This window comes from Myotis nattereri (assembly GCF_964212035.1).
Source record: "Myotis nattereri genome assembly, chromosome: 12".
NCBI lineage: Eukaryota > Metazoa > Chordata > Mammalia > Chiroptera > Vespertilionidae > Myotis > Myotis nattereri.
Genome location: NC_138087.1, coordinates 34,030,849 through 34,043,120, shown reverse-complemented (window position 1 = coordinate 34,043,120; position 12,272 = coordinate 34,030,849). Strand labels below are relative to the sequence as shown.

At 38.1% G+C, this 12,272-nt stretch overlaps 1 protein-coding gene across 3 annotated transcripts in view; it reads right to left on the bottom strand.

The window, feature by feature from the left end:
* Nucleotides 1–12,272, bottom strand: part of BRD10 (bromodomain containing 10) — a 105,242-nt gene that overhangs the window by 5,081 nt on the left and 87,889 nt on the right. For all 3 annotated transcript variants that reach the window (XM_081103414.1, XM_081103415.1, XM_081103416.1), the window contains one exon: nt 495–682. In XM_081103414.1, coding sequence (XP_080959540.1) covers nt 495–682 — 188 coding nt within the window. The remainder of the gene's footprint in view (nt 1–494; nt 683–12,272) is intronic.

The window sequence follows — 12,272 nt, the reverse complement described above, 5'->3', positions numbered from 1 at the left end:
CCAAGTTCCCATTTAAAGTAAACATTAGAAATAGTGCTTCAAACATAATGATAAGAAGAGGCTGAACCTATTTCAAAGGAAGTGCAGATCAAGAATGTGTGGTCTGTAATGAGCAGTGACACACATATAGTTTGGAGTCAAGCATTGGCTCCAGAAACTCCCAGAAATGTAATAAATTCAAAGAACCTTTTTTAAGGACACAGTACACCTTTAAAACATCAGATTTCCCCAATCAATACATGTCATTAACTAGATGATATTTTATCTCCATATAATATACTAAAACTTCTCAGAGCTTTTAGTGTTGATTTAAAAGAAAAAGTGTTTTTTACTAAACCTTTATTAAATTTATGACTTCTTTGATTAGTACTAAAGTAATAGTCTTTGATTTATTATAATTCTATGATAATAATTAAATAGCCATATTCTGAAAGTAACAATGGGGACTGAATTACAGATGTGTAATGCATAGTTGATGTTTTTTCAATGCATACCTGAATCAAAGTGATCTTTCTCCAGGATATCTAGAGGTTCTGTTGAGTCTATAGACTTACTGATTTCAACTTTAGGAGATTCCTTTCCAGGGTCTCCTTCACCTTCTTCAGTAGTCCATAGTTCTCTAGTAAATTTATCATGATCAGGCTGTCTTCTGAAATCATCATAGTCTTTCTTTAGGCGGCTCCTGAAATAGAATGCCCAAGATAACAAACAAACAAACAAAATACCCATGTTTAGTTCAGTCTTTCCAATGATTATTATTTAAGAAGACAAAACCCAGGGTATAGCATAAGGAATTGAAAAGATTATATCTGCAACTTCAAAATAAAGTGTTTGAACATTCCACCCATTTGTCTTTCTAAATGCTACTGGTAGAGAAAAAGGTAATTCTAAGAATATTGATTTTAGATAGTCTTAAAATGACTAATTATAATATTTTAAAAGTTCATTAAAAAGTTAATCAAGAAATTCTAAGAAACAGTACCTATCTACAGAGATTAACAAACAAAATAAATATCCATCATTTAATCCTGAGAGTAAATTTTTCTAAACTTTTGGGTCTACTAGAAAGAAATCTTTATTAAGCATAAGAAAACAAAGCAGAAAGGTGATCTTCCAGAGATCCTTTTCACATTAAAATGTAACAGCTATGTTTTAATGAAACTATGGAGAAATGGAAACATTTCCAAATGATTACATTGTATTTATTATCATTTTTGCTTTCAACTGAGTTTATATGTTCTACCCCCTAACCTTTACCCTTTATTTTTTTTTGTTTTTAAAAAGAATCTGAACATACATTCTCTAATGTATTTTTGCTACAAGTTCTTATATTTGCATATTGAAGTTTAGGTCTCACTTCTGTCATTTAACAGCTATAAGACTTTGGGCAAGACTTCCTAAGCATCAGTTTACGTCTTTGTACAATAAGAATAATAACTACTTACCTCATAGTATGTGTGGCACATAAATATTCAATAAATGTTAGTTAATAATAACTCTCAATTTATCAGTTTTAAATTAATACTTAAGGTTTTATGAAGTAGGTAAGGGTTGTAAGATACTAGAATGGGTTACCAAAGGGTAACTGTAAAATTAATTTCATTTTAGAAATATCTACATGGGATTTATAATTTCCTTCCTTCTCAATCTTAGCTAGTGACTTTGCTTCTTATTTCAGGGAAAATAGAAGTAATCAGACAAGAACCTTCATATGTTCATACCTCATCTGCAACTGCAGACATTCATTTGTACTCATATTTTCTGTCTTCGTATCTAAGCTGACTCCCCTACTTAAGCATCCTGTATCACCTCTTCAAGATTATCATTCTACCATTCTACCTTCCTTTGCCCGAGTCCATTTTTATCTCTGTATCAGATAATTTCAACCAGTATACAACCATGTTATTTCTCTCATTAAAATAAAAACAAAACACAAAGCATTACTTCGCTTGACTCCAACTGTCCTTATAGGTACTGCCCTATTTCTCTGCTTTACTTTATAGCAAAACTCTAATTCTTCTACTCTAATTCTCTTGAACAGACTCCTAACTTTTACCCACTTCTCTACTAACACAGCTCATCAAGGTCATCAATGATCTCATGCTGTCAAAATTAAATAATAAATCCTCAGTCCTCATATTCCTCAATGCATCATGAGTAGGCCTCATGGACATTTTCTTCCCCTGGTTTCCAAGACACCACTCTTTCTCTTGGGTTTCCTCCTATCTTACTAAACACTCACCTTCTCAGTCTCTTCTGCTGAGTACTCATCTCCACCATCTCTGAATGCCACAGGGTTCAGTATCTCTTCTTATCTATGTTCCCATACAAGGTAATTTCTACCAGTTTCACAGCCTAAATATAATCTATATCCAGACAACTTCCAAACTTAAATCTGGCTTACTCCCTTAGACTGGGAACTTATACTAAACTGCCTACTCAATAACTCCAATTAGATGTCTAAAAAGCATATCAAACTTCACATGTTGAAATCCAAACTCTGAATCTCTTTCTTCCTCTGCCCCAAACTTGTTATTCCTTCAGTTCCCATTATCTCAGCTAACAGCAATTCCATTATTCCAGTTGTTTAGACCCAAAACACTGAGGATCATCTTTTTATTCTCATTTTTTTCTGTCACTTCATATTCAAATCCCTAAGCAAATTCTACCAATCCTGCCCTGGCTGGTGTGGCTCAGCTGGTTGGAATTGTCCTCTGTACCGAAGGGTCACAAGTTTGATTCCCAGTCAGGACACATATAGGAGGCAACTGATCGATGTTTCTCTCTCTTCCTCTCTAAAAAATCAATAGAAACATATCCTCAGGTGAGAATTAAAAAAAAAAAAAATCCTACCTTCAAGATATATCCAGAATCCATCCGCTCCTTGTGATTAGCACTGCTACTATCCTGATCTAAGCCACTATCATCTTTTGCTTGGATTACTGCTAGACTGTAGCTGATTTCCCTACTTTCATCGTTGTCCCTCTACATACTAAACTCAACACAACAGGCAGAGAGAGTTTAAACATTAAGTTTTAAAGCACATGTCCTGCCTCTGCTTTAAACCCTCCAAAGGCTTCTCATCTCAGTCAGAGTGAAAACCAAAGTCCTTAAAGACCTACATGATCTTTACTTCTCTCACTCTTTTTTTTTTTTAATATAATTTATTGATTTTTTACAGAGAGGAAGGGAGAGAGATAGAGAGTTAGAAACATCGATGAGAGAGAAACATCGATCAGCTGCCTCCTGCACATCTCCTACTGGGGATATGCCCGCAACCCAGGTACATGCCCTTGACCGGAATCGAACCTAGGACCTTTCAGTCCGCAGGCCGATGCTTTATCCACTGAGCCAAACCGGTTTCGGCACTCACTCTTGATTCTTACCACTTTCCTCCTCACTCACTCACTCACTCTGGCTACACTTGCTCCTTTGCATTTCCTCTAAATGTCAAACATGCTTCCAACCTTGGAGTTTCTGCATATTCTTTTTCTTCAGATATCTACATGGCTCTCTCCCTCATTTCCTTTTTTTAATTTTTATTTTTAAAAATATATTTTATTGATTTTTTACAGAGAGGAAGGGAGAGGGATAGAGAGTTAGAAACATCGATGAGAGAGAAACATCCATCAGCTGCCTCCTGCACACCCCCTACTGGGGATGTGGCCGCAACCAAGGTACATGCCCTTGACTGGAATCGAACCTGGGACTCTTCAGTCCACAGGCCGATGCTCTAGCCCAGGGGTGGGCAAACTTTTTTCTTTTTTGATTCGAGGGCCACAAGGGGTTCTTAAACTGGACCGGAGGGCCGGAACAAAAGCATGGATGGAGTGTTTGTGTGAACTAATATAAATTCAAAGTAAACATCATTACATAAAAGGATACGGTCTTTTATTTCAATAGTTTTATTCATTTCAAACGGGCCGGATCCGGCCCATGGGCCGTAGTTTGCCCACAGCTGCTCTAGCCACTGAGCCAAACTGGTCAGGGCCCTCATTTCCTTTAGATCTCTGTCCAAACATGACCTTATCAGGGAATTTCTCCAACACCCTGGTAAAAGAGCAATCATCATTCAAACCAGGCATTTCCTATCCCCCTTTACCCTGCTCTATTTTTCTTTACAGTACTTATCACCATCTAACATTTGACTTGGTCCCTTTCTTCCATTAGAATATAAGCCACAGATGAAGCTAGAAATCAATAAAAGGAAAACTGGAAAATTTACAATTTTGTGAAAATTAAACAACACTGTTAAATAACCAAGGGATAAAAGAAGAAATCATAAGGGAAGTTGGAAAATACAAATGAATGAAAATAAAAACACAACATATCAAAAGTATGGAACAATGAAAGCAGTGCTAAGGGGAAAATTTAAAGCTACAAACGCTTACATTAAAAAACAAGAAAGATCTCAAATCAACCACCTAACTTTATAACATAAGAACCTAGAAAAAAAAGAACAAAGAAACCCAAAGCTAGCAGTACAGAAATAATAAAGATTAAATAAAATAGAGAATAGAAATGCAGAGAAAAATCAAGTTAGTTCTTTGAAGGATCAACAAAACTGACAGACCTTTAGCTAGACTTAGAAAAAAAAAAGAGAAGACTCAAATTACTAAAATCAGAAATGAAAGTGGGGCAATTAGTACCAATTCTAAAAGGATTATTCAGAGTACTATGAATAATTGTATGCCAATAAATTGAGTAACTAGATGAAACGAACAAATTCCTAAAAACATAAAACTTACCAAAGCTAAATCATGAATAGAAAATCTGACTAAATCTATAACTAGTAAGGAGATCACATCACTAACAAAAAAAATCTCTTGACAAAGAAAAGCCCCAGACCTGACTACTTCACTAGTGAAGTTTACTAAACATCTAAGAAGAACTAATACCAATCCTTTCCAAACTTTTCCAAAAAATCTCAAAAGGATAAAACATTTCTTAACTCTTTCTTTGAAGCCAGCATTATCTTGATGCCAAATCCTGGTAAAGACACCACAGGAAAAGAAAACTACAGACTGCTATCTCTTATAAACATTAATGCAAAAATTCTCAACAAAATACAAGCAAATGAAATCCAGCAGCATATGGAAAGAATTACACACCATGGCCAAATAGGATTTATTCCTGAAATGCCATGATGGTTCAACATACAAAAACTGGTTAATGTAATACACCACATTAACAGAATGAAGAAAAGAAACTGCATGATCATCTCAATTATTGCAGAAAAAGCATTTGACAAAAGTCAACATCCTTTCATAATAAAAACACTCAACACATGAGAAACAGAAGGAAACTACTTCAACATTAAAAAAAACACACACCATACATGAAAAACCCGCAGCCAACATCATACTCAATGGTAAAAGACTGAAAGGTTTTCCTCTAAGCACAGGAACAAGGATGCTTGCTTTCGCTACTTCTATTCAACATAGTACTAGATATTCTAGCCAGAGCAATTAGGCAAGAAAAAGAAACAAAGGCATTCAAGTTAGAAAGGAAGAAATAAAATGATCTCTGTTCACAGATATTATATGTAAAAAAAACACTAAGAACTAAAAAAATTGCTAGAATAAATTGAGCAAAGTAGGAAGATATTAAGTCAATACACAAGAATCAGTTGTATTTTTATAGACTGACAATGATCAAAGTGAAAAGAAAATTAAAATACTTAGGAATTAATCAAGAATGTGAAAGACCTGTACAATGAAAACTAAAAAAGAAAAATTGAAGAAGGAAATTAAAAGAAGACATAGGTAAATAGAAACACACCATATTCACGTATTGGAAGATGATATACATTGAGTGGCCAGATTATTATGACCACCCCATCAGTACTTCATTGGGCCACCTTTTGCCTTCAATACTGCGGCGATTCTTCTTGGCATTGACTCCACGAGATGTTGAAAGGTGATGCGAGGAATCTGACACCATGCCTGATGAATAGCACTGTCCAGTTCTGTGAGATTTGATGGTTGTGGAAGCAGCTGCCTGATGGCTCTTTTAACTTCGTCCCACAAATGCTCAATTGGATTGAGATCTGGTGATTGTGGGGGCCACCTAAGCAAAGTAAAGTCTAAAGTCTCCCTCATGTTCTTGAAACCACTCCTGCACAATACGAGCACCGTGGCATGGTGCATTGTCTTGTTGGAAGAAGCCATCTCCATTGGGATATACCATCAACATGATAGGATGAACTTGATCAGAATTGATACTTAGGTATGTTGTGCTATTCAAACTTTGTTCCACATGAATTAAAGGGCACAAGTCATGCCAGGAAAACATGCCCCAAACCGTAACACTGCCCCCACCAGCTTGAAGGGTTGTACTCATGCATGTGGGGTGCATGCTCTCATGCTGTTTCCGCCAAATTCTCACTCTGCCATCTGCATGATGCAACTGGAAACGTGATTCATCGGACCACATGACTTTTTTCCAATGCTCGACTGTCCAATCCTTGTGTTTCTGTGCGAATTGGAGACGTTTTATCTTGGTAACTGCCGACAGCAAAGGTGTTCGAACAGGCCTTCAGCTTCCATATCCCATACAATGCAGTGTATGGCGAACAGTGCGTCATTTGAGAGGATCCCTGATTAAGATCTGCAATAATTTGATGCACTGTTGCCCTTCTGTTGTCTTGTACCAGTGTTGCCACTTTCCGTTCTGCCCTAACATTGACTATTCACTGACGGCCACAATTGGCACGTTCAGACCCAGATTTTCAGCTGACAGTCCAGTCTTTAAACACTTTAGCAACAGCTGCTCTTGAACATTTAACGAATTCAGCTGTCTTGCTGATACTTGCTCCATGGCTCTGAGCACCAACAATCACCCCACATTCAAAGGCTGTTAAACCGCATTGTTTACCCATATCTTCAGAAAAAAATCACTTCTACTGTTGTGGTAAACAACCTGCTTCCCTATTTATAATGGTCTGGCTCTCTAGCAACTTCAGCGCGAGATAATAGCTAATTTGCCTACAAACGTCAGGTGGTCATAATAATCTGGCCACTCAGTGTATTTTTTCAATTACAGTTTACATTCGATATTATTTTGTACAGTATTAGTTTCAGCTATCTCTCTATATAAAAGCCTAAAGATCATTACAACCAGATGATGGGCTGGTAGCTATGACGTGCACTGACCACCAGGGGGCAGATGCTCAACGCAGGAGCTGCCCCCTGGTGGTCAGTGCGATCCCACAGCCAACCTCCTGCGGCTGGCCAACCTCCGGCAGTCCCCCCCGCCGCCCCCCCCCCCCCGCCCCCGGCAGCCTGCCCCAATTAGCCCCAATCGCCAGCCAGGCTGAGGGACTCCAACCATGCACAAATTCGTGCACCAGGCCTCTAGTACAGTAATAATGGTTATACAATCATACTTTACAAAGTGGTCCTCCTAATATTTTAAGTACTCATCTGGCACCATACATAGTTACTACAATATTATTGACTATACTAGAGGCCCAGTGCAGGCATTCGTGCACTGGTGGATCCCTCAGCCTGACCTGCACCCTCTCACAATCTGGGACCACTTGGGGGATATAGCAGTGCATGCTGTACCTGCTGCTTGGTAGCGCTGCCATGGAGGTGGGAGAACCTCCCGCTGCTGCAGCTGCACTCACCAGCTGTGAGCCCGGCTTCTGGCTGAGAGGTGCTCCTGCTGTGGGAAGCACACTGACCACCAGGGAGCAGCTCCCACGTTGAGCATCTTCCCCCTGGTGGTCAGTGCATGTCATAGCGACCAGTCATAACGATCACTTCGGCTTTTATATACATAGATATATACATAGATTCCCTATGCTGTACTTTACATTCCCATGACTATTTTGTGATTACCAATTTATACTTCTTAGACCCTTCACCTTTTTCACCCAGGCCCCCAAACACCCTCCCCTCTGGTGACCATCAATTTGATCTCTATCTATGAGTCTATTTCTATTTATTTTTTTCTTTAGATTCCACAAATAAGTGAAATCATATGATATTTGTCCTTCTCTGACTGACTTATTTCACTTAGCATAGTACCTTCTAGGTACGTCCATACTGTTGCAATTGGTACTTCAATAATTATTTTTTTAATACTCACCCGAGGATATTTTTTGTTGGTTTTAGAGAGATAGGAAGGGAGGGAGGGACAGAGAGAAAGAAACATCGCTGTGAAGAGAGAAACACTGATTGGTTGCCTCCTGAATGCAATGTCATCAGGAGGTATGCACCTGGAACCTAGGTACGTTCCCTGACCAGGAATGGAACCTGCAACCTTTTGGTGTATGGGACGATGCTCTAACCAACTGAGCCACCCAGCCAGGGCCCTCTTTGCCCATTTTTAATATTTTTTTAAAAAATCTTCACCTGAGGATATTTTTTTCCATTAATTTTCAGAAAGAATGAAAAGGAGGGAGGAAGAAGTGGGAGGGAGGAGGGAGAGAGAGAAAAACATCAATGTGAGAGAGACACATCGAATGGTTGCCTCCTGCATGTGCCATGACCGGAACGAGGATGGAACCTGCAACCTAGGTACATGTGTCCTTGACCAAAATTGAACCCGTGACCCTTCCGTATACAGGCCGACACTAACCACTGCATCATATTGGCCAGGGCTGCCCATTTATAAATTGGATTGTTTTATTTTGTCTATGTGTGTGTTGGATTGTATGAGTGCTTTATAAATTTTAAATATTGACCCCTTATTGGATGTATACTGGTGAATATCTTCCATTTAGTAGGTTGTCTTTTTGTTTTGTTGATGGTTTCCTTTGCTGTGCAAAACATGTACAGTGGGGCCTTGACTTACGAGTGTCCCGACTAACGAGTTTTTTGAGATACAAGGCGTCTCTCAGCCGATTTTTTGCTTTGAGTTGCGGGCTAAAATTCGGGTTACGAGCCAGTTTCAGATACCACACCGCTAGTTGGCGCAGCCAACGTCACAGTGAACGCCACAACATCAGCCCAGCATCACGTGTCTCACTCGTTCACTTTAATGATTTGACATGTACGAGTAATCTGAGTTACGAGCTCGGTCACAGAACAAATCAAGGCCCCACTGTAGTTTCATTTGTTTATTTTTCTTTTGTTTCCCTTGCATGAGAAGATTTATCAGAAAAAAATATTGCCAAGAGAAATGTCAGAGATTTTACTGCCTATGTTTTCTTCTAGGAGTTTTATGGTTTCGAGTCTTATATTTAAGTCTTTAATCCATCTTGAGTTTATTTTTATATATGGTGTAAAAGGTGGTCTAGTTTCATTTTTTTTTTTTTGCATCTATTTGTCCAATTTTACCAACACCCTTTATTGAATAGACTGTCTTTATCCCACTGTATGTTCTGGTCTCCTCTGTCAAATACAGGGTGTCCCCCAAAAATGTATACACACTTTAACAGCTGATAGCTCAATTTTTAAAATGAAATGTATTTTAATAAACATTGCGTTTGTAATTTTTCAAAATGTGTATACATTTTTGAGAACCCTATATTTACTAACCATAATAGGCATGGGTTTATTTCTGTTCCATTGATCTATATGTCTGTTTATATACCAGTACCATGCTGTTTTGATTATTATAGCTTTGTAGTATAGTTTTATATCAGGTAGCATAATAACGTCCAACTTTATTCTTATTTCTTAAGATTGCTGTGGCTATTCAGGGTCTTTTGTGATTCCATATAAATTTTGGGATTTCTCTCATGTTCTTGGTACCAGATGATGCCAGCAAGTAAAAGTCGTTAAGTGTTGCTTTTAGAGAGAAAATAAAATGCACGTTAGGTCTCAGCATGATTTAAGCAAAGTGCTGAGTTCAGTATTTTTAAAATAGACTCACCATAGGGACAGGAGGGGAAAAGTATCAGAATCATCTGTGAATCTACATGTTTTCTAATTATGATGTTGACTATAGTTTTCATCTGCTGGTTTTGCTAAACCTCCAGACACTAAAAAAGAATGTGCCAAATAGCAGGTATGACCCCCCGCTCCCCGCCAGCTGTCTCCATCACTGGCAGTGGGGGACTGAAGAGTGTGGACTTGTTTAAGACATTTTTTAAGGTTCTCCTCAACTGTCCACACTGTACACTGATTTTCTGTCATAGCTCTATGCCTGGGGGGCTGCATCTCTTCATTGATTCACAGAGAGCATTCTTAGTGCATCAAAGAGATGCAGGAGGTGAGACTCAGAGGGAAAGATGGAAACAACACTTTTAGGGCTGGACACGGCTCAGCAGTGTAAAAGTCACACACACACACACACACAAAATAAAAATAAATAAATTTTTGGATTACTTCTTTTAATTCTGTGAAATACACTATTAAGTATTAAGATAGAAACTGCAATGAATCTACAGATTACTTTGAGTAGTATTTTACATTTTAATGATGTTATTCTTCCCATCCATGAGCACAGTATATACTTCCATTTATTTGTATCTTCTTTCAATTTTGTGCTCCACTGTCTTATAATTTTCTGAGGTCTTTTACCTCCTTGATTAAAAATTTCCTACATATTTTTAATGCAATTATAAATGGGATCGTTTTCTTAGTTTCCCTTTCTGCTAGTTCATTATTGGTGTATTAAAATGTAATTGATTTCTGAATATTTATTTTGTATTCTACTACTTCACTGAATTCATTTATCAGTTCTAGTAGTTTTTTAGTGGAAACTCTGGGGTTCTTTATATACAGTATCATGCCATCTGAATATAACAACAGTTTTTCTTCTTCCTTTTCAATTTGGATGCCTTTTATTTCTTCTTCTTGTCTGACTGCTGTAGCTAGAACTTCCAGTAATGCTGAATAAGAGTAGTGAAAGTGGACAGCCCTGTCTTGTTCCTGATTTTAAGGAAAACACTTTTAGTTTTCCCATTAAGTATGATGTTGGCTGTAGGTTTGTCATTTATTCATACATGGCCTGTATTATGTTGAGGTATGTTCCCTCTATTTCCACTGTGCCGAGAGAGTTTATCATAAACTACAGGCCTGGTGCATGAATTCGTGCACAGGTGGGGTCTGGCCAGCCCCGCTCCTGATCAGTGTGTGTGGGGGTTGATCAGGGGTGGGGCCAGCTGGGGGCAGGGACCCCAGCAGTCGGTGGGCCGCCCCCACACCCTGGTCAAACTCTGGTTGAAGGGACAATTTGCATATTACCCTTTTATTATAGAGGGTGAGTACTGGATCTTCTAAAACGCTTTTCCAGCATCTATTGATATGATCATATAATTTTTTTTAATGGGGATTGTACCATCTTACAGACCATGCTGTCATTTTTTTTGGTTTGTTTTTTGTTTTTAATATATTTTTATTGATTTCAGAGAGGAAGGGAGAGGGAGAGATAGAAACACCAATGATGAGAAAGAATCATTGATTGGCTGCTTCTTGCACACCCACGACTGGGGATCCAACCAGCAACCCGAGAATGTGCCCTGACCAGGAATCAAACTGTGACCTCCTGTTTCATAGGTCAATGCTCAATCACTGAGCCACGTTGGCTGGGCTGAATATATTATTTTTATCCTTCATTTTGTTTATTTAGTATAACATGCTAATTGATTTGTGAATATTGTATCAACCTTGCATCCCAGGAAGAAATCCCACTTGATCATAGTGTATGTTTTTTTAATGTATTACTGAATTCAGATTGCTAATATTCAATTCAGACTGAAAAAATGCTAAATATTGAGCATTTTTTCATCTATGTCCATCAGGGATATTGGCCTCTAATTTTCTTTGTAGTGGGAAGACTTAATATTTAAAGATGTCAAGCCCTAGCTGGTTTGGCTCAGTGGATAGAGCGTCGGCCTGTGGACTGAAGGGTCCCAGGTTCGATTCCGGTCAAGGGCACATGCCCAGGTTGCAAGCTCGATCCCCAGTAGGGGGCGTGTAGGAGGCAACCAATCAATGAGTCTCTCTCATCATTGATGTTTCTATCTCCCTCCCCCCTCCCTTCCTCTCTGAAATCAATAAAAATATTTTTAAAAAATAAATAAAAAGATATTCAATAGCACTAATCATTAGAAAAATGCAAATCAAAACTACAATATACCACCCACTTCATACTCATTAAGATAGCTACTATAAAAAAATAGAAAATAGCAGATGTTGGTGATAAAATGGAACCATTATACACAGTTTGTAGGGAATGTAAAATTGTATAGTCATTGTGGAAAACAATATGGTGATTCCTCAAAATATTGAAAGTAGAATTACCATATGATCTGGCAATCCCATCTCGGGGTATATAAACGAAGAATTAAAAGCAGATATTTGTACACCTATGTG